Here is a 21,317-nt window from a genome sequence, read left to right as displayed (position 1 = left end):
GGTTTCAGGTTTTTTTTTTTTTTTTTCCTTTTTTATAAACTAAGCCTGGAAAGGTCACCGCAACTGGAGCGCTGTTTAAGCGTTTGCGCAGTGCGCATTGTACGTACGCAAATGGCGTACCTCGACACACTGAAAACATGTAATGCGACGCAGGGCGGAGTACGTTTGTAATCAGAATTGCTCCTTTTTTGAGCAAGACACGACTTTGTGGTCATTCAATCAAACGTGCCGACCCTAACGCGGACTGAGCAACAAAGACACATAGAGTGTGTGTGTTTCCCATCTTCAGCTTGATTTGAGCTGCGTTGTGCAGAAGGTAAGCGGGGCCGGGTTTCCGAGCAGAAGCAAGGGGGCTACATGTGTCAGGAGACCGCAGCACTTTGTAATAACCATATAAGGATTTGAAAGAGGTCTTGTCGCTTTCGACTTTACCTTTGATGATCACGGTTGAACATGAAGATGAAAGCTAAAATGGCGTGCATTGTACAATTAAGATGGTGATAGCATTCATGCTCCAAATCCTCGATAATCCCTGTCTGTCTTTGTTGTTTGGAATCGGCGTGTGTGAGTTGTGAACGTTGCACGTACTGGCCCACTGCATGTGAAGTCTTACAGTCTTACGTCATGCATAATATGAGTGTTGGAGATTCACTGGCCCATTTCCACTCAAACATGACTGTCAGTGCAGATAACACAAAAAGGCCAACAGTATCATTTATATGCATGATTTAATGTAAAACATCCCAAAGCTGCATTTCACTGTCGCCTGTTTTACCAGAAGAAATTACATTCTCCTGTCCAATTACTCCTCTGTAAATGTCTTTTTGTAGGTTCCCCGTGCACACGGTCTTGATGTTGGAGTTTGCAGCATACTGTGTGTAGAAACAGCACGCCTGCTGTTTGAGCATAAAGCCTAAACATGGTGAGGCTGGAGCTGGATCAGGTGGTGATGAGGAGGATGAGGGAGGACGACATAGAGATGATCAAAGACCTCATCAAGGTGGGCACAACATATGCAGATCAAGTTTTGGACAGGCTGCCTTCATATGAGTTGATGTAGAAATGTATCCCTGTCCTTTTGAGGCTTGAGCTTAATTGGATTTTTAATTTGTGTCAATTTCTTTCCAGGAGGGCTCGGAGGGCACAGAAAACCGTCTCATCCTCCACATCCTCACTCGTCCGCTCTGCCTCTTCATTTTGGCTGTTTTCTCCTCAATCCTACGCTGCCTTGTCCACTCCTTTATCCTGGCCCTCGCTATTCCTGTCTTCCTGCTAATTATCTTTCTCAAGATCACCATGCCACGGTCCACAGGGGTTCTGGGCAGCAGCCGCCCCTACTGGGACTATGTGGGCAGCAGCTATCGAGGAACACAGGATGAGACACTGCAGAATCCGTACTGTAGGATCAGTGGCAAGACACAACTGACAAAAAAGGTGAGTCTACTGGTTTGCTGGAAATTCTTAATTTTTTGCGTAGTTTTCTTTTAATTCCAGTGACTAAAAATTGCAGCCGTATACTCTAATGTCTTTTCTTCAGCCAAGAAGCAGAATTGGATCCAAAGACAAGGACAAGGAGATGTCAACAGAGAAAGTCACCCCAGAGAGGGAACAGGCAGCGGGACAGGTCTGGGTGGCAGACTGCGAGGGGGAGATCCTGGGCTGCATTTTCCGAGAGAGTGAGAAGGAAGCGGGTATCAGGAGGATCTGCAGGCTGGTGACAGGCTGCTGGTATCGCAGGGAGGGCCTGGGTCGGCTGCTTGTCCAGAGTCTGGAGCAGAGAGAGCGGGAGACTGGGGCACACAGAGTGTATGCACATGTCCCCTACCCCTCTAAGGTGGGGGAGTCCTTCTTCAGGAAACTGGGCTATCAGCACTTGGGGGAGGGGACTGATGAAGAAGGCGATGAGGAGATGAAGCTGGAGACTCCAGAGAGAGGCTTTCTTGGATACCACCTCACTAAGGTGTTTTATAAAGACCTCTGATTGAGTGATGATAGACTCATGGAGTGAAAAACGTGGCAGTACGTCCCAGGGATGGCTAAAGGGAAAGAAGAGTTAATATAAACTTGTGGATCTTTGCTGAAGGTGATAGTGCCATTGCTGCAACATGTTTGGATTTTTGTTTGTTAAGTTAATAATTTATTAAATATTTGTGTTATTTAAGCCAGTATATATTTACTTTATGTGTTGTTGTTCAATTTGTGAGTTTAATTATGTTTTCACCTTTTTATCATTTAAAGCACCATCTCTCCATTTTCACGGAACAAGTGGTTATCTATTATTTAAGAATTGAAAAATGACATCATGATGCCTCAGGCGTTCTCTATCATTTGTAATCAAGTAAAATATTCATGTAAAATGTCTGCAGAGGAAATGTCTTTTTTAAAATTAAATTCAATAAGGTAAATGGTGTTTGGATATGAGTCATTGCACACATTTGTTGGTGTGTGAAACCATACAGATCAGTGGGAGGATGTACAGTGAATGTATAGGAAGTATGTGTGGTTTATATGAATCTGCATTTGTCTGCTTGTATCTTTCTGCACCCCTTGGCTGCCACTGCTCACATTCATGTACATTATGTTGGTCCATGAGTCTGCAAAAACAGAACCTCCTCCCTTTTCTTCAGCCTTCTCTCTTTCATTTTGGTTTTCTTTGTTTTATTTTACAACATTGCAGGGACCTCACTGCCTCAGAATTCCAAATTCTGCATTCATTATTGTTGATAATCGTAGTATGTGTCAGTCATTAACTAAATGTTTTAGCGCCGAAAATGTATGTTGAATAATTGGTTGATAGAATATTAATCACAGTTTTGAAATTTTTATTTGGCATCATTATTTTTATCCTTTTATATTATTTGTCCTAAAAATGAGAGACATTTTCTGGTAAACGTCTCTCAAGGATTTGCATGCTTTTTTATATCATTGTAAAGTTGATGCATTTGTCCACTTTAACCACTTGTCACACAAAATAAACAGTCTTAGGGCATCACCTTGGGCTATGATAACATCAATAAATATTAAATCAAGAGATTAATAACAAATATATATTAACTTATATGAAATAAAAGTAACAATTAGTTGCAGCTCTGACAATTTACAAAATCACTCCTACTTAAATCTACTTTGATATTAGTGTTTCAAAACTCATTTGCATTGCAGAATTTAGCACAGCACATTAAATATGTGCTCAAGAATGTGTGGTTTGCAGGTGAATGGCAGTTTATATATCTAAGTGGGGAAGTGCACACAGCCCCAGTCTGAGGCTAACCTTAATATGGTTAGCAGCCCTAACGCTTGCATTGCGAATCTCCCCTACTGCTAACCTCAAACGATGTCAGTATAGCATCAGCTTGCCACAGATAAACACCACAGGATGTTTGTACAATGTTAATGGGTGTGGGAAGGAAGCATATCTCACCTGATGTGAGGACAAATATAAGCTTATACTTTACTGCAACCTCTCGATCATGCACAGTCTAGTGGAAAATCACCGTCCTTTAATTAACTTTGATGAAAAAGCTGAGCAGTAACACAACAGAGCACAACTAAGTGTGTGGTCAGGCCATTTTCTTGTAAAAGCTGTATTTTTACTTGTGACACTTCTTGGCCATCATCAGGTTGTTTATTCATGACTGTCAAAGAGCAGACACCTGTTAGCTGGGCCTCTACCCGCCCGATCTGTAGCTATTATTGTTGTCAGGAAACAGATGTGAGTTCACACACTGGAAAGAAAGTCTGTTTGTGACTGTGGTCATGTGCGTCTGCACGGTATGGCTGCGTGTAAGTGTGCGTGTGTGTGTGTACACGCGTGTGCAGGGTGTGGGCGGGTGGGTTTCGGAAAGTATGACTTGGCATTTCCTACACCCGGTTTCTGCCCCTGACTATGGGTTAAATGCAAAGCCATGTCTGGCCATACTGAGCTGCTCCACCACACACACACAAACAGTGCACTAGAGGGGTGGTAGTGCACGTGAGTGTCCGTGTGTGACTGTGAGATGACCTTGGTCAGCTGTGGTCAAACCCAGAGAGCTGGGTGGGAAGTGGTTTCATATAGTTTTGCATTTGATCAGCCTCTTGAATTCTGGAAAAGACGCATGCACACAAGAACAAATGTACAGAGACATTGTCAGAGTAATGCAATATGATGTGAGGTTGCTCTGGGCATACTGACACAACATACACGTGAATCATTCTAAATTTTGAGGCACCACACAATCATAGGATAAATTAGATTAATTTGTTCCAGATGATGTATAACATATAGACTGTTGTGACATAGTGTTAATGACATGCTCATACAGATGGCTAACACACACATGCGCACATACACGCACAGATGAGCTCCAAAAACAGCCACCCTGGGAAACGGTGAATTCCCCAAACCACAGAGTGCATGAGAGGGTGAGGGGAGTCATGGGAAAGCAGGATGCCTGCATGCAGTACCACTGAGTGAGCAGACTGAGCCAGAGTTAAAACAGACAGAGCAAAGAAAAGACGAGAGCAAAATAATACACATCCTGATTTGGCAAGGGTGGATGACAGCTTCTGATGGTTCAAAGGCTTATGAGTGAGATTTATCCACACACTGTGGTCGGTCAGCTGGCCGGTCAGTCTAGCAGACACGTAGAGTGAGGGAGGTTGATTACAGTTCTGGTCCCAACCTTACACAGTTCGGGAAAACCCAGATTGGAGGACATAGTAGGTGTCAGGGCCTCCAAGGTCTGGGGACACCTATGGCTCCACCAAATCTTGCGGTCCAGAGGGGTGAGGCGGCCAGATAGGTGGAGAGGGTGAATTACAGGTAGGGTTGGTGGCGATCCCTCAGTACATCAACGTGAGAATGTATCTGACAGTTCTTACTTAATGATGTGGGAAAACTAAAGTGGAGGGACTGGGGACTGGATGAGTCTTAAGTGTTTGGAAAGTTCCATCCAGTTGGCTCAGTTTACTGACGTCTGTGAAAAACTCCAAAGGTTACAAATCACGTCAAACACTCTCACTCTCATGTGTGGTCACTCAGATTATTTTGTAAAATCTTTGTGTTGTAATATGTTTCCCAAATAAAATTCCTTTAATGAGTGGTTTCACTTTAACCAATATATGAACTAATCTCTATTTTTTTAAGATAGAAATGAAACCACAATGCCCATAAAAAAATAAACATTGGCAGATGAGTAGGTCATGTATTGCTTTAATTGTTTTGCAGCAAGACAATACAATATATCCACCTCTTTTGTATCACGCCCTCTTATATACTTTGAAAAATCTTTCTGTCCAACCAGAAGTTGCCTCTGTTCTATGCAGGATGTTTATGTTTAGAGGTATATGTTCTCAGTTCCCTCCCTTTAAGTCCCCATCACAGACACACACACACACACACACACACACACACACACACACACACACACACACACACACTTTCGCTCTTTCTCATTTTCCTCCATTCATTACCCATGCCTGTTGAGTGACAAAGCAAAGCGCGTCTTTCAAAATGATTACAAAGCTAGACAGGTGAGCAAAATGGATACATTCTACTTATATGTTGTATATGTCTTTCTGTTTGAAGCATATTTATACAGATTGCAAATGCATATTATTAAATGAAAAAAAAATCATTTTTTATAAAGTTGCAAATTTTTTATAAAAACTTTTACCATACTACCATACTTTGATGCTAATATGAGATATTCTTCAATGTAAATCTGTTTGAGTTATTATGACACTTTACTCCTGAGAATTATTAATTGAGGTTTCAGTATTAACGAGTGTTTAACAACTGTCCTGGTTTCGCTAAAAGCTGTGAAAGTGAGAGTGAGGGAAAGTGGTGAATGTTGGCTGACTGTCCATCGCTCACAACTGGTTAACCACAGGTTTTACATGAATTTATTGTGCTAACTTGTTGGATTAAAACTTGAATTAATGTGTGAGTCATCTGAATAGTAATATGTTAGAATGGTAATTTAATCAATTCCTTAATAGAATTTTTGTGAGACTTTCCTGGCATAAAATGACAAGCCTCTGCTAAATACCACTGAAATTATCTGTCACCAAAAAGTATGGTATTCAGATGATGATGGTGATTTTTGTAAATTCAACTGGTCTTTAAAAAACAACTTTAAATATTCTGTAAGATGTACTATGCCCACCCTTCCTGCATCACATCATTAGCTTGTCCCTTTGTCTCAGTGTGCTTCTGCCCCGAAAAAAGTTCATCTTCCATTACAAGAATGTGCGCTGGGCCAGGGGCCGGAACGAGACATACCTCTGCTTTGTAGTAAAGAGGCGAGTGGGCCCAGACTCCTTGACCTTTGACTTTGGACATCTCCGCAATCGCAATGGCTGCCATGTAGAGGTAAATAATGTGGGTGAAAACAGGGTAGCATATAAAATGGGTCTGTTCACAGGAGAAGCAGGAAATAACAAATGAATGTATAGGGTGATTACAGTATATTTCTATTATCTTCTCCACTCTCCAATTTCTCCATAGATGTTGTTTCTGCGCTACCTGGGAGCCTTGTGCCCTGGTCTGTGGGGGTATGGAGTTGCTGGAGAGGGGAAGCTCAGTTACTCAATCACCTGGTTCTGCTCCTGGTCTCCCTGTGCCAACTGCTCCATCAGACTGGCACATTTCCTCCGCCAGACACCCAACCTTCGCCTCAGGATCTTCGTCTCTCGCCTTTATTTCTGTGACATGGAAGACAGCCAAGAGAGAGAGGGCCTAAGGATGCTGAAAAAAGCTGGAGTGCAGATCACAGTCATGAGTTACAAAGGTGGAGGCATAAATCTGTGTATATGTGGTAGAAGTATAAAAAGAGAGCAGACATGTATATGACTCTAGAGCTAGAAAACATGTGGAAGGTTAAGCACGCCAAATTCCACCCAAAAAGCCATTGTTTTCCTTATTATGATCACGCTCTGGATGTCAACAATTACTTTTTTCCTTTCTCCTCAGACTTCTTCTATTGCTGGCAGACCTTTGTTGCTCGTAAAGAGAGCCGCTTCAAGGCCTGGGATGACATGCACCAAAACTCTGTTCGCCTTGCCAGAAAACTTCAACGCATTCTCCAGGTAGAAGATTTACCATTCCACATTTTTCGTCAACCAACAGGATTTGGTCAAACCAGTAATGATATGTTTAAAATTCTAGTAATGGCATGTTTTCTTCCTTTCTTTCTGTCTTTCTTTCTCAGCCATGTGAAACAGAAGATTTGAGAGATGCCTTCAAACTTCTTGGACTGTGAAACATACCTGTGACTTCCTGTTATCATAACTCTATTATTTTCTATAGAGAAAAAACATGTTGATCTATCACTACAATTGCTAAACTGAGAATTAAAAACAAAACAAAAAAAACCCCAGAAAAAATAGTTGAATTCAAGTTATTGCAAGGCTTTCATCACTCGGTAGCTTCTGTTTGCTGTTTCTGTAGCAATAAGGTCATATGAAATAAAATAATAAACGATGATATATTGTCTTGTGTTATTGATGTTAGCTTGCAAGCAGTTAGCCTAGCTAATGCAACCTTTTCAAAAAATATTCCCCAACTATTCAGCTAACTGCTGTTAATAAAAGCTAAATGTAAAGCATTGTTGTTACACAAGTTATAGATTATCGCACTTTCATAAAGTTTGGAGAGAGACATTTAATAATAATAAAAAAAATAACAATGGTCCAAGCTGGTCAGAGGTAACCATTAGTTTCTGAAAAAATAATAATCAGGGGATGTCCTAAAAACCCAGAAGGTCGTTTAAAAATACTTACCGCTGGTCAGGCAGTACTTTCAAAATCCTCAGACTCTTCTAACCATCTGGATAAAAATATTCAATCAAATCGACTGTTTCCTATGTAGGTAGCTTTTGATTTTAAATAGTCGCAACTTGGGAAACACGTTAAAAAATCTTTTTTTTTATCATTCAGATGACTGAATATCTGTTTCATCCAGAGGGTCAGAATAGCGGCAAGTGTTTTTAAACGACCTTCTGGGTTTAATTTGACCGATGGTTATGAATCAATATATGTTAACACAGGAGAAGCACAAACTCGGGCCTTCGAATTCGCACTTCTTTCAAAGTCCACGCTCCAGTTTTACCGTAGATTTTCTGTTCAGATATTTTTTTTAGTCTGAGCCCAAGCCAAAATTATTCAGGTTTTGTACCTCGAGTCATTTTTTGTGACTTGACACTGGCTCAATAGTACCCTCCAAGATAAACTGATTTATGTGTAAAATAGGCGGACTGACCCTTTAAGGGCAATACTGAAACTGCCAGCTTGTGCGCAAATACACCATCTATTACGGTCACGCAACCGTTAACGCCGCACGGACACAACACCACTCACCGTCGCCACCACCGGCGTGCACTGACTGACTGACTGACTAAAAGTCAAGATGGCGACCGAGGGTCAGTTCGAGTACGAGTCGGTCCTCTGTGTCAAACCTGAAGTCAACGTTTACCGAATCCCACCGAGAGCATCTAACCGGGCTATCAGGTGAGGTGGGGTGGTTAGGGGGGGGGGGCGCCGGGGCAGCGGCCTGACGGCGAGCTTTCTGACCCGGCATCCGCGAGCTTCGCCCTTTAGCCGCCGTTGCCTCGGCGATCCGCCTACCGAGCTCATCCCCTAATCACGCAGCCTCACGTAGCAGCGGCCGTAGTTTGTGCGCTGGGTTTCTTCGCTGTGTATTTGCAAGGTCACGGCGGAAAATAAGCTAATAACGGTTGGGGTTTGTACCTGCACACCGGGGACTGGGGATTGGCCACATGCCTGTCAGTGTCCGTGCGTTTATAGGCTTTCCTCCAATGGCACGTCGGAGGGGGAAATCGTGTTTACACTGCTCCAAAGTCCCAAGTGATTTTATAGGGAATTATACTTTATTTTGGTCTAGAGACTCTCATTTTGCTTGTGTGTAGGTGATATAGCAGAGGAGCATTCCTGGAGCTGTAAATAAGTCAATGTCTTGCTCAAGGACACTTGGTGTTAAAGGGCTGATGCTGCTTGATGCCAAGGAGTGAACATGGATGCTCCAATGGAAAGACAATGTTGTCTGGGCGTTTGTCTGCCTTTCCATTATGCTTCTAAGTGACCGCGCAGGAGATTGGTTCTTTAAAAGGTTGACATAGGATTGCTTACCCCATTTTTCATTGGCTGGTCCTTCAGCCTTACCCGCTGCAGCTGCATCAGAGTGGACATTACTCCAACCAAACAGTAGGATAGGCTTGAGTCCCCTGAGACATATGATTGGTTAACCAGTGACCATATGTATAGTGAGTAAGGGTGATGATGTAATATTTCAGCCTAAGGTCTCAGTGAAATGTCTTTCTGATGCTTTAGTCATGTTTTGTTCCCATAGAAAATAGCTAACAGTGTGTCTGAGTGTGGGACAAATCATAACAATGACGCACACTAACAGACTCATTCACACAAAACGCAAATTTTCTTTCCTGTCTCCTGTTTATCTTCCCTATTCTTGCCCTCCATGTCAACATCAATCTTAAAAAACTGCTCCCACCAACTCCTGCAGTCACAAAGTGCTGTCACTTGCATCACACCATCTCCCTGACTGCCTGTGTGTCTGTCTGTCTGCCTGTCTGTCTGTCTGTGTCCCAGGGCTGCAGATTGGAAGTTGGATACTCCTGACTGGACGGGACGCATGCGTGTGACGGCCCGGGGCAAAGTGGCCTACGTGAAATTGGAAGACAAAATCTCTGGTGAGAGAGAAGCAGACCGGACACTGCCATTGTTTACTGGCACTGCTGTTGATGTAAATCATTTCACTGTGTAATCTCCTGTTCTACCGTCTCCCTCTATGTTACTCAAGTCTTCCAAGGTGACCTAGCCAATGTCCAAGCATGCAGTTTATTTTCAGGCAAACAGGCTGATAATCTCTTTCTGTCTCTATCCAAGCATTTTAGGGACTTAGCATACTTCTTGCCCTCAGTTTGCACCTCATAATGACACATTTTAGCATTATTTAATACTGGAATATGGATCCATTTTGCATATTGGGTCCTATTTTCAATCTTAAGCTTTCTCAGTTGAGATTTGGATTAGTAAATATAAATGTGTCTTCATGATCCTCTGGACAATTTTCCAAATAGATCATTAACATGTTTCTTTTGTTCTATTCTACAGGGGAGTTGTTTGCCCAGGCACCAGTTGAGGAGTACCCTGGCATCGCAGTGGAAACAGTTAGTGATTCAAGCCGTTACTTTGTGCTCCGCATCCAGGATGACAATGGTGGGTGAACTGTTTGTTGTTACACCATGAATATTTTGTAAATGTGGTTATATTTGAGAGGATAACATGTTTAGATGGTGCAGGGCAGAGATACATCTTTATTTTTCTGTACGCTAAATTTTGGGAAATGTTTATTGTAGTGTACAGATTATTGTGAGAAACTGTCAGGTTCGGTATGTTTTTGTTTGTACTACCATCAGACCCCTTAATAAGCTCAAACCCTTGTTTGTTGTCTTAATTTTCTCGTAGGCCGCAGTGCTTTCATAGGCATTGGATTTGGAGACCGAGGCGACGCCTTTGACTTCAATGTTGCACTGCAAGACCACTTTAAGTATGCAGCTGATCCATAGTGTGTCGTGAATCATAACGCATTCAGTAGTGCATGAATTTTGTCCAGTTTTTCAGCTATTTAAAATATTTTTCCATGTCTGTCTTCCTCCCTGGTTTTCTCCAGGTGGGTGAAACAGGAAAAGGAACTTACCAAGCAGGCGCAGGCTCCAGACTCCACTCCGAAACTAGACTTGGGATTCAAAGAAGGACAGACCATTACTCTCAATATTGGGGTGACCTTATTTTCATAAAATTGAATGGTTATAAGGTTGGAGATTAGTGAAAAAGCAACATTTCTTTCAGTTTGGTGCCAAATCTTTTAAAAGCAGTATAATACAATAGAAATGTGTCTTTGTCAGACTTTGTTGCTTTTGATGAGTGAACCACCAAAGGTATACTCCTGCTTTAACAAATGAAACCACGTTAAGTGACGGGTGCGAATTAAATCACGATCTGTGTTACGAAGTATCCGTGTTAATGTATTGTAAGTGCAAAATTGTTCAGACTGACACACGCTCACCCAGTTTTGTTTCTCCCATTTATACCTTCTCTAGCAATCAAAAAAGAAGGACAGGTCTCGTCCACAGAGTTCAGGTGGCATTGGGCTCCTTCCTCCTCCTCCCGGGGGCAAGCTGGCCCCACCGCCTTCATCCAGGTCTACCAATCATAATACACAGCCATCTGCAGGAGGAAGTGACACTGGTAAGTAATTATAAACCTAGAGTACAGAAAGCTGGACATTTCGTGCACCTAATTACAGTCTGTTTTGTGTGTGTTTCTACATATAATCAGTTATAATGAATCCAAAATAAACAGAAGGTTGTGCAGGTGAGGTAGGAAGCTACATGCGTATGCAAAGATCTCTGCTAAAAGCTCAATGAAACATAAACATAACAAAATTGAATAACAATAATAATAATAAAGGATAGGTTTTGATCATGATCAGCTGTGAATTATTTTGTGATTTCTGAAATCACAAGATAATTATTCCAAAATCAAAAGGAAGCTATTTGATAGCTTGTTACACAATAATATATGTATGTCAAGATTACAGAAAGTAGAAGACATTATATCTGTGATTTCAAAAAGCAACTGTGATATTTCCAGATCACCAAATGTATTCCTTGTGATCACGCCAAAACAAAATTTGGAGTAAAATTCATACGTATAAAATTCAAATCATACTTTTGGCCATCACATCCATGGGTAAGCATAACATCATTCTCAGAGACAGCACACCTGAGCGCACTGCCGGAAATAGCTCGGCCCAATCGTAACTCAGTTGTCAAAGGCAGTTTTTTGGAAGCGTAAAGCAAAGGTAAGCATTAAACATTATTACCCCAACTATCTCTCTGCTTTACTTCAATGTTCAACCTGCAGGTCGTTTTAGATTGGTGCAGCTGTTTCATTTACAGTGGGACATGAAATGAGACTTGACTGTGAAACCTCAGAGTGATACAGAATGAAAGTTCATGTAAATGGGCAATATGAAGCAGAGGAAAGTTATTTCTTTGGTGAAAGCTTGTATTTCCTTGGCCCCTTTGGGGTATGTTGTAAAGTTGTTTCCAGTGGAGCGCTTGTATCCACAGTCTTTACAATGAAGTTGGTGAGTGCAATGTTATGCTGACCTATAGTACAGGAATACCAGCCAAAACTATGACAGATAGACTCCAGTTGTAAAATACCCTTTAAATTCCCTTTAAAGAAATATAGTTGCCCCATCCTCTCCGGCCCTCGGTAGTATATATGCTTTTACACTGCAAATCAGTTTGATTTATCTTTCAAAACTAAAAAGTGTCATATTTTTCTACATACCCCTAGCTGTATCTACCGTCTACGCCGTTTCAGTTTCATGTGCAGAAGTTTGAAGATGCCTATCTGTGAGATTTCTGCAGCCATCTGAATACAATGGAGATGAATCTTTGTCGCTGTGCTCAAAGCATTGAAAGACATTTGAAAAATTAAGCAGCAATTTGTCTTTGCACTGATGATGTCCTGATTTCTCAGGATTTTACACGGGCTGTTTTCGCTGGAGCTACTCTCTACCAAAGAAGTGGTCCCTAAGAAAACTGTTAGTAATAAGGTGTGGGGATGGTCCACAGTAAAAGGGATATTGTTTGTGGAAAGACTCATTGCTTTTGAGTTTCAAATGTAACTTTTACCTTTTACCTCCAGTGTGTTTTGATGGTAGCAGAGGTTTTAGAGGGTGACTTCTCAGAACCTCAGCACATAAAACTGAAACTGTCTGCAGGGCTAGATACCACCAGGGTAAGTGGAAAAATATTGTAAGTTTATTTGTCATTTGGGTGAATTGACCCTTTAAGAAAATACAATTTTCACAGTCAGTGGAATTTACAAGACATTTATTGAAATCCTGCCTAAAATTGCTGGATTCTTAGACTGATGAGAAAAAAATAACCACATCAGAAATCTTTGTTTTTTGCTACTTTTTCAGAGGTGCATTATGTGTCTGTTTTGTTTTATTTTTTAACCAACAGGTTGTTTGCTAGACCTGGACTCCAGTAACTCCAACTCAGTGGCTCCATCTAACCCCACCACCACAGCCAGCTCTGACCTGTGGGGAGACTTTGATTCGGTATCCCCCAAGTGAGGAGAGATTCACCCTATTATCTCCCTCTTATCTCTGTAAATTTATGCAGCACTTTTTTCAACTTTGATTTCTCCGTTACGGGGTCCCATATCTCTCCCTGCCAAGCAGGGTAACCCCCTGTACTAGCTTTTTTTTTTTTTTTTTTTTTTTTTTAGTTTATTTCAGTTTCTCACAGCCTTTGTTCTGATTTTAGCCAGAGATACACCCAGACCTCAAAGCACAGTCTTAATTGGAAAGATTTAGAAACTATTAGCCATCACCCTCCTTTGTCCTTCTTGGGGCTCTTTCCTCTCTCCTTCTGTGTCTCCAGTCTAGCTCTCTATTTTCCATTTTCCTGTTTGAATCCTGCCTTTGCCCTTTTCCTCCTCCTTACAATTTTTTATTTGATAATTTGTATCGTAGAGTATATATAATAGAAATATGATCAATGGAGGCACAATCAGAAAGATCTGATGATGGAAACTAATTAAATCTAATAATGAATTAATTTTATGTACAGAGAATATTTATTTTAAATGTATATATTGTCAGCAGTTTGTAAGTATTGCCATTGGTGTTGTCACCTGTCTCTACTGTAGCTTATTTTTCTTCAGGTCTCCAGTAGTGGGACTGACTATATGCACTGACTGACAGGCTAGTCTGTCTATGTAGATAGTAACGCATAGTCTGCATTAAAGGCGGGGATTGTCTATTAATAGATTTAGATTATTGCGAAGTTTACCACAAAATGATTTTACTTGAAAGAAACCTGTTAAGCTGTAACTTATTTACTGACTAGAAGTGGTCTCTAGCACTCTCTAATGGGCTCGTGCGGCTCTACAGCACCATTTTTGTAAGAGGAGACATCAAATTTAGATGCAGCTGTTGATCACATATTTCACTGGGGATGGGTCCCGGGCATTGTGTGAAATCAGTACAAAGAGACAGGGAAGTAGGAATGATAGCTGCAATAGGGCATTAGCAAAGGAAAGTGAGGCATCAAGTGCTTTTATCTTTGCCTCAAGGGGAAATAGAGATGATCTAGTCCATGTTATGTCATCTCTACTCAGCACAGCTGTTAAATCTGTGACTGGTGAGTCATTTAGGTCACGACCTCTTTCCTCCTCACAGAATACTGTAGGTCTGTGTTTCTGCACTGTCCCATCAGTCTGGGTAGGGATTCATCTCCTTAATTCTTCATGAGAAGGTCAGCCGGATGCAGACCTCAACCACAGCATGTTGTACTGTACAAACAAGTTTTAACTGTGAACTTCAATTCCGTGTTAAGATCTGATGTTATAAATGGTATTCTGATGCAGACAAATGCAACGTGGGACCAACTAAGTCTGTGTTTGATGCAGTGTTTTGTTGTGATATTGTTATGTACCGAGAGATGGATCGTGTTACATTGATATCACATACACATGTGTTGTGACAGGTGCAGTGACAAGTGATCTAATGATAGAGGTTGATTGGAACATACAGGGAGTGTGTGAGTGTATAGCCCTAACAACGATCGTCAGTGTTTGTTTACTGTTCAGATTATATGCATTTCTCCCAAATGTTACTTGTTATTCAACCCTTATATGTGTAATGGAAATGTATGTGGAATTGAATATGCAAAGAAAAACATAAAGATATCACTTGATGACCATTACTTTCATTCGTTGTTTTTCCTGTTGAATTAAAATAGTAGAAATATCCTATCACTTTACAAATTAATTCATGAATAAATGTAGTTATATTTTATTGGATACAATAGTGCACATAATACTACATTATCAATGAGTACCTCACAATCCACAACAGAGTGGGTCTTTCTTTGTACAATGAAATGACTCAGTGCTGCTATAGGCCCATTACTACAGTACCTTAAATGGATCGTAAACCATGGAAGACATGATCTGTGTCCAACAACACACAGATGAAATGAGCACACCTTCAATATTCACACACAATTAAAAGACTAATACATAAACATAGATATGACTCACCACATTTTTGTGTGTGTGTGTGTGTGTGTGTGTGTGTGTGTGCGCGCGCCCATACGTGCATGAATGCGTGTGTGTGCGTAAAAGAAAGAAGGAGACCCCCAGGTGTTGAGCAGAGGATTTATGGTGTTATGGGCTGTTTTTATGACGACGCCCCTGGTTTGTGTCTCTAAGGGGCTCCATCCTCACCGGTGGTCACATCGCCCTCCTGGGCCCATCAGGCCTTGTTTGCCCAGGTTTTGGGGTTGCTACGGCGATTGAGACAGCGTTTCCTATTTGATGACCTCTCAGAACGTCTGGGCCACCCAGACAACTCTCTGCACAGCTCAGCTGTAATGTCCAAAAGACAGACAGAGACTTCGTCAAATGCTAGATCGTGCACCCTGACATCACAGCGCTTGTTATGCATGTAGACTGTCTCACCTTTCAGATACTCATCCTGTTGGCACACAGTCCTCATGCAGATCTCCTTGTTGATCACGTAGACACGAGGGAGGCTGTGTCAGAAACGGGGAAAAAAATGAGCATTCTTGTGTTAGAGCCGTGGGGACATAACCTGACCTGGTGTAACTCAAAGTACTCAAAGTATTTGAGTACAACTACTCAAATACTTTGAATAATCTTCTGCTCCACTGATATGATTTGTGTAGTTAATTTGCAAATTTACATAATTTTTAAGATTAAACTGACCAGCGATACATATATAAGTATATATATATAAGTAGATAGAATATTAACACGCTGATTACACCTTTATGCATCAGTAATATTAATGCAATAATAACATCTGTAATAATAAAACACCAACAGGGGCCTTTTTTCTGCATTAATGAGTATACTTATTTTTGAGTCATTAATACTGATAAACTTTGACTTGAATACAATTTTTAATGTATGTAATGGAGTATTTTCACAATCTGGTACTGTCTTGCTACATTTACTTAAGTAAAGGATCTAAGAAACAGTCCTGGGTACTACATAAGTCCCCCCAGAGAGGAACACTAAGATCTTCACTGCTCACTTATAAAAGCAAACCATTCTGCTGGCAAATTGCTAAATTAAAACGGTATTTCTGTAAACTGAAAAGTTGCAGTTCACCTGTAGAAACAAAGACCACCAATACATCTCTTGATGGGCTTGTGAACCGAGTACATCCTGGTGCAAGGATACATCTCCTCCCTACAGTCTGCAGAGACAGGAGACACATGTCATATTGAAACTGTATCAATCACAACGACAAGATGAAGCACACCAAAACTAGCAAAAGGGGGAGTATTTGTGCCAAGCGCTCATGGGGCCTCCTGAGAGGCAGTTCAGAGGTCATCTCCAATCTGCAGTCACTCACTGGCTGGCAAGGTGCCTCCAGGTGGCTCAGTGCTCTCTAGAAACAAGGACAGAAAACACCATCAGACTGGGAAAACATCTTACCAGTGACCCACGTCAGTGACTCACAGACTGACAGATGTCGTGCGACACAACTCGTCCTGATCTAGAGTATAAGGAGAAGAGCATTACCAGACTGCTGGGCTTGGGCTACAGCTGCGAGCACTGTGGAACAGAAACCACATGAGGGGAGTGTTTCGCAGCATAAAAACAAACACACAGCGACTCAACCGTAATTAAACAAGATGATTTGTGTGTTCTGTTTGGCAGAGTTACCGTGGAAACTGCAGAGGAGCAGGACCACTGGAAGGCTGCCCATTCCTTCAGCTTATAAGAGCTACACTTTACGAGCTGGAGGAAACCGAAGAGGAAAAGAGTCAGGATGATTCCACAGAGTGGAACTGTTCGATATCCTTTCTCAAGATCATGGTGCTGTTTATGTTTCCTTTAGTCCCCTTGCATATTAACGCTCCCAACATTCCAGGTCACTGTAATGTTTTCCCTAGGGTTTTCCTCCAGCCAAAAACACACAGTGAGTCGGGCTATGTTTTGGGTAACAGACGAGTTGTCATCATTATAGAAGAGTGCCTGATGTCATTTTGCTGTGGGAAAATACGTTCTACAGTAGATTCTGGTAATTATTGGACTGCTTGTAAACAGCTATATGAAGTAGCAGTGGAGCAACTAAAGAAAAGTCTCGAAAAAGCAGACACTTGAAAAGCATTTTATTTTCTACTTCTGAAAATGTGTTTTTGTTCCTTCCCTGAGTCCCTTTCTTTCTCCTTCTCCTTCCCTCTCTCCACTCCCACCCTGCATCATTCCTCTTGTGATGTGTCAGTGTAACTTTGGAGTCCAAGATGTGAGTTCTCTGAAAAGAATGTGTTTTTTATGCCCTATTTGAGCACCCCTCCACCCCTCCTCTGTTACAGTGGCACATTCTTTTCCAGCTTTCTTTTCATAGAAAATATTGCCGCTTTCCAACTGCACGATCATACCACCATTAGCCAGTCTAAACATTACAGTTTTGTCAATAGTTGTGTCTTTTCCGCAGCGATGATCCCAGAGTCATACATTTACACTTACTGAAAATGAGACTCTGGATAGTCCTGGTTCAGCTCAGTGCATGCCTCTGTTTATTTGTTTGTGAGAGCGGCATGTTTTCCAGTGCTTGAACTTATTGAACAGTGCATGCAACCACAGATGACATAACTAAAAATTTAAATTCTGAAGTGAATCATTTAATCAGCCGAGCGTTCGCTCTTACTTTTCATGTTTACATCTAATCTATAGGAAATATCCGTCCATTAATATATTTGGATGTGAGCTCATTTTAATCTGCAGGTGTTGCTGTATGTATTTCCTACAGTATATGTCAAAATCGGGTGAAAAAGAAGCATAATTAATTCATACTCACAACTTTTGCTGTCGTCGGCAACTGCTTTAGTTTTATGAATCTTTTGTCTTCTCCTCTCTACCCTCCTTCCCTCTCCTCCTCCCTCCTCCCCCTCCTCCTCCCCCAGCTCTCCTTCCGATCATCGTTTTCTTGCTTTTCACTTTATTTTTTCACTCCCCCAGTCTGGTAAACATTAGCATGCAGATGCAATCGGATGTCTTTCATATGAAGAGTCTTTCTCTTTGGTTCACACACACCCACCTTTTTTTTTAATAGTTATCTTAAACACACATTTTGTTAGACACATGCACAGTTCCAGTGTCCTGTATCTTTGTGTCTCATCACCACACAAAGCAAAACATTCAGACTGTAATCATCCACAAAAAAAAGTAGGACAGTTCTTCTTGTTCATTAAATAGGCTACATTGCATCACACAAGTGGCAGAGGACTGTAAATATGTCTGTATTGAAGTAATATTCATTTTCAAATATTAAGATGACAGTATTTTTGTGTTTTCTGAACCTCACCCATTTAATATTTCTCCAGGCATCTGCTTAGATCAATGAAGAAAATAAAAATGCAGCTGAAGGACACGAATTAACAGAGGCATCCAACCACTCAACAGTGGGCCTCAAATTTGACTATTGCACTAGTTATTATAACCAGCAGGTGGAGCAATGCACGCAGAGCGTGATCCTTGTCCCCAACAGACATTCAGACAAAGTTACTGAATTTATAGACCGGTCAATACGATCAATTGAGTTAATTGGCTCGGGGTCGTTTTTAGGCTAGTCTATGGTTACTTACACAGATGTGACTAATTTTAGGCCAAATGCCACGCTAGCCCAGGGTCACTTTGCAATAATAATGCCAGTCCAATGTTATAAACGTGTTTCTTTCCCAAAGTAATGTGTTGCACATCTTGAACATGTATGATGTAAATTCTCCATGACAGCCGTAGTTTGTTTCTTTAATTTGCTGCTGAAATGATGAGCTGATCAATCAATTAGTTGGTCAGTCATTTATTAAGCCAATGCACTAAACATTCTTTGGTTACAACAACTAAGATATGAGGATTAGCTTCCTCTCTCTGTTTTATATTGTTATACTCTATTATAGTATTGTAAATGTAATGTTGGTCAGACAGACAAAGACAGGTTAAGAGGTCACCATGGGCTCTAGAAAATTGTGATGGGCATGTTTTACTAATTACTGACATTTCATATAGTAAACTATTCATCAACTGATGGAAAAAATACAAAAACAAACATGTTAATTCATAAAGAAAATTATCAAAACTTCCTGCACTAGTTTAATTTATTTTCACAGGAATAAATTTTGCTCAGTTTATTAACTTGAGAATGCATATCAACGAGGGAAGTGCTTAAAACACCAGTTAAAGAAGATGAAATGTATTTGAGGCATGTGCCTTTACAGACACCACTGAAAAGAAACTATAATTATGTAATTTTTAGCATCTTTATTTAGCCTTCCTTTATTCCTGTGAGTGGCTTTGGAATATTGTACATTAACAGGCGATGCCTTCAGCAAGATATTTGTAATATAAGCACAAAACTAATTTATAACCTTACAAGAGTACATTTTTCTACAAACATATTTGCTCAGCTGATCTTTTTAGAAAAATAAGTATCACCACATGGATCCCAAAAAGGTTTGGGATCCATGATAAACCCAAAGTACTTATCGTCCGTCACCAACTCAGTCTGTTCTCCTTTTGTTGCTTGGTGAATACAGAAGTGTCTAATCCTCAAAAGACTAGAAAAAGACGTAGCACAGTTACTTTCAAAATAACAACTTTAATCTGCAATAGTCACACAGTTGAGTAATTTCTTTCAGGTTTTTTGTCATCTGTTACCCACAATTCCAATCAATTTACATAAGTTATCCTTCAAATATCCCAAGTGGTTACCAGTGCAAAGATGAAAGTGACCATCAAGGCCATAGCTCCATTCTCTCAGGGGCTGTTTGTGTTGAAAAGATGCTTTTCATTGTAGCTGCATTGGGAGGGAAACTTGACTCTGCATCTGCCTCCATGGACTTGACTGATATAAATATTGCTACACATACTCCTGAAGTCACAGACAACAAAACTCCCACTGGCTCTCATCCTACGGTAGGCCTGGTCAGTTCAAGAGGGAGACACTCATCATCCCCTTGACATATCGGGGTTACACGGACTCCAGAGTGAGTGCCTGTGGGGTGGCCCTAACAAGGTCAGCTGGGCGAAGCCGATGACAGCTTGACAGATGGAGGCAGTGTGAGCAAAAGAGAGGGACGATCAATCCTGCGAACACATCAACCTGCCACTCTGCTCACGCTGCCCCGGCGTGAGGGGAAAGCAGAGTAGAGAGGGGCAGAGCTGAAGAAGAAGAAGAAAGACGAGAGAAGAGTAAAGGAGTCAGGTGTTGGGGGAGACAGAAAGCAACACGGAATGGTTAAGGCAAACATGCCAGATAGTAAACACATGATAATCTCTCAGCTTGTTTATTAGTTGGAAGGCACTGCATGAGGCATGCCATCTCTGCAATGCATACTCTCTCTGCTGCGACCTCCTTTTCACACCAACACACTCCTCCCTCGCTCTACATCTCTGCATTTGAACCAGTACATTTTTCATGCACTGCTGTGTTTCCTATGCATGAAAACACACACACACACACACACACACACACACACACACACACACACACACACACACTCAGAGCACCACCTGAAGTCTCCCACTCGCACATTGCAAATCTTAGTAAATGCTCACTCGTGACATATTATAAACTAGATCCAGCATTGGTCATCAGTGCTTCTCGCTTTGCAAAAGCTCTTCCAGTGAACCTGTTTAAGCAATTAAAGTTGTTGAACCGTAACAAGCAGCAATGTGGCTGAAAAAGCTGAGGGTGTTGGGGAAATTATAGGCCATGATGACCCAAGTGGCTTCCTTCTGGGGTTACATTTCAGACATTTGGCCATATGAACTCTTTATTTGCTCCACTCTGGCCATCAATCTGCCTCTCATATCGGTGTCTGCTTTTGCAGTATCATTCTCGTGACATGTGACATCTTTTATCAGACATCTGTCTAAATATCTGTTACAACTAATGTCATTTTCCAGCTGGTTGTCTCTGTATCCTCTGTCTGCCTGTGTTAAAGGTAAACATTAGTTTTACAGAACATTAAGAACTGTCTTCTAAGCACAGAAAAAAGGTAACTGTGATGTAAGATATAAGATGTAAAATCAGAAAATGCTTTGAAGACAGTAAATGGGGACCTCTACAAAGTTTGAACTTTGAACTAAAGTGAGCTTCATTCAATACTGTAAACACGAGATCTGAATCTTGCTGACACTGCAAATCTAAATCTGAACCTCTTGGGTTTCTA

General features: G+C 41.1%; 4 protein-coding genes and 1 long non-coding RNA gene across 5 annotated transcripts; 3 read left to right on the top strand and 2 right to left on the bottom strand.

Moving 5' to 3' along the window:
- Positions 1–121: 121 nt before the first annotated feature.
- On the top strand, positions 122–2,405 carry nat14 (N-acetyltransferase 14 (GCN5-related, putative)). The gene is made up of 4 exons (XM_040117440.1): positions 122–316; positions 831–1,000; positions 1,129–1,434; positions 1,538–2,405. The coding sequence occupies exons 2-4, from the start codon at positions 920–922 to the stop codon at positions 1,979–1,981; spliced, it is 831 nt and encodes a 276-aa protein (XP_039973374.1). The 5' UTR covers positions 122–316; positions 831–919; the 3' UTR covers positions 1,982–2,405.
- Positions 1,951–8,419, bottom strand: LOC120784033. Its single transcript, XR_005706400.1, has 4 exons — positions 8,341–8,419; positions 6,509–6,687; positions 6,266–6,342; positions 1,951–2,036 (listed from the first exon to the last, which is right to left on the bottom strand). It is a non-coding gene; the product is annotated as an uncharacterized LOC120784033 (long non-coding RNA).
- aicda (activation-induced cytidine deaminase) lies at positions 5,478–7,354 on the top strand. Its single transcript, XM_040117443.1, has 5 exons — positions 5,478–5,514; positions 6,190–6,355; positions 6,491–6,773; positions 6,956–7,071; positions 7,194–7,354. The coding sequence occupies exons 1-5, from the start codon at positions 5,495–5,497 to the stop codon at positions 7,242–7,244; spliced, it is 636 nt and encodes a 211-aa protein (XP_039973377.1). The 5' UTR covers positions 5,478–5,494; the 3' UTR covers positions 7,245–7,354.
- On the top strand, positions 8,282–14,807 carry LOC120784027 (adaptin ear-binding coat-associated protein 1-like). Its single transcript, XM_040117442.1, has 7 exons — positions 8,282–8,490; positions 9,607–9,707; positions 10,132–10,236; positions 10,486–10,567; positions 10,691–10,799; positions 11,121–11,268; positions 13,065–14,807. Exons 1-7 carry the CDS (start codon positions 8,390–8,392, stop codon positions 13,175–13,177), a joined length of 759 nt encoding a protein of 252 aa, XP_039973376.1. The 5' UTR covers positions 8,282–8,389; the 3' UTR covers positions 13,178–14,807.
- Positions 14,808–14,886: 79 nt separating this feature from the next.
- mfap5 (microfibril associated protein 5) lies at positions 14,887–18,027 on the bottom strand. The gene is made up of 7 exons (XM_040117448.1): positions 17,945–18,027; positions 16,807–16,881; positions 16,663–16,695; positions 16,493–16,528; positions 16,246–16,333; positions 15,571–15,644; positions 14,887–15,477 (listed from the first exon to the last, which is right to left on the bottom strand). The coding sequence occupies exons 2-7, from the start codon at positions 16,847–16,849 to the stop codon at positions 15,365–15,367; spliced, it is 387 nt and encodes a 128-aa protein (XP_039973382.1). The 5' UTR covers positions 16,850–16,881; positions 17,945–18,027; the 3' UTR covers positions 14,887–15,364.
- Between the last annotated feature and the right edge of the window lie 3,290 nt (positions 18,028–21,317).

The sequence above is a fragment of the Xiphias gladius genome, chromosome 22 (genome assembly GCF_016859285.1).
Source record: "Xiphias gladius isolate SHS-SW01 ecotype Sanya breed wild chromosome 22, ASM1685928v1, whole genome shotgun sequence".
Taxonomy (NCBI): domain Eukaryota; kingdom Metazoa; phylum Chordata; class Actinopteri; order Istiophoriformes; family Xiphiidae; genus Xiphias; species Xiphias gladius.
This window is presented reverse-complemented; position numbering and strand designations above follow the sequence as displayed.

Excerpts from the sequence above, each read along its gene's own strand:
- aicda (XM_040117443.1), top strand. The coding sequence starts at position 5,495 with ATGATTACAAAGCTAGACAG. Across the intron at positions 5,515-6,189 it reads ATGATTACAAAGCTAGACAG|TGTGCTTCTGCCCCGAAAAA; the intron begins GTGAGCAAAATG and ends CCTTTGTCTCAG. Across the intron at positions 6,356-6,490 it reads GCAATGGCTGCCATGTAGAG|ATGTTGTTTCTGCGCTACCT; the intron begins GTAAATAATGTG and ends ATTTCTCCATAG.
- mfap5 (XM_040117448.1), bottom strand. The coding sequence starts at position 16,849 with ATGGGCAGCCTTCCAGTGGTCCTGCTCCTCTGCAGTTTCCACG. Across the intron at positions 16,334-16,492 it reads TGGAGGCACCTTGCCAGCCA|ACTGTAGGGAGGAGATGTAT; the intron begins GTGAGTGACTGC and ends CTGTCTCTGCAG. Across the intron at positions 15,645-16,245 it reads GGTGGTCTTTGTTTCTACAG|CCTCCCTCGTGTCTACGTGA; the intron begins GTGAACTGCAAC and ends TTTCTGACACAG.
- LOC120784027 (XM_040117442.1), top strand. The coding sequence starts at position 8,390 with ATGGCGACCGAGGGTCAGTTCGAGTACGAGTCGGTCCTCTGTGTCAAA. Across the intron at positions 10,237-10,485 it reads CCGCATCCAGGATGACAATG|GCCGCAGTGCTTTCATAGGC; the intron begins GTGGGTGAACTG and ends ATTTTCTCGTAG. Across the intron at positions 11,269-13,064 it reads TGCAGGAGGAAGTGACACTG|GTTGTTTGCTAGACCTGGAC; the intron begins GTAAGTAATTAT and ends TTTAACCAACAG.
- nat14 (XM_040117440.1), top strand. The coding sequence starts at position 920 with ATGGTGAGGCTGGAGCTGGATCAGGTGGTGATGAGGAGGATGAGGGAG. Across the intron at positions 1,001-1,128 it reads TGATCAAAGACCTCATCAAG|GAGGGCTCGGAGGGCACAGA; the intron begins GTGGGCACAACA and ends ATTTCTTTCCAG. Across the intron at positions 1,435-1,537 it reads AGACACAACTGACAAAAAAG|CCAAGAAGCAGAATTGGATC; the intron begins GTGAGTCTACTG and ends TCTTTTCTTCAG.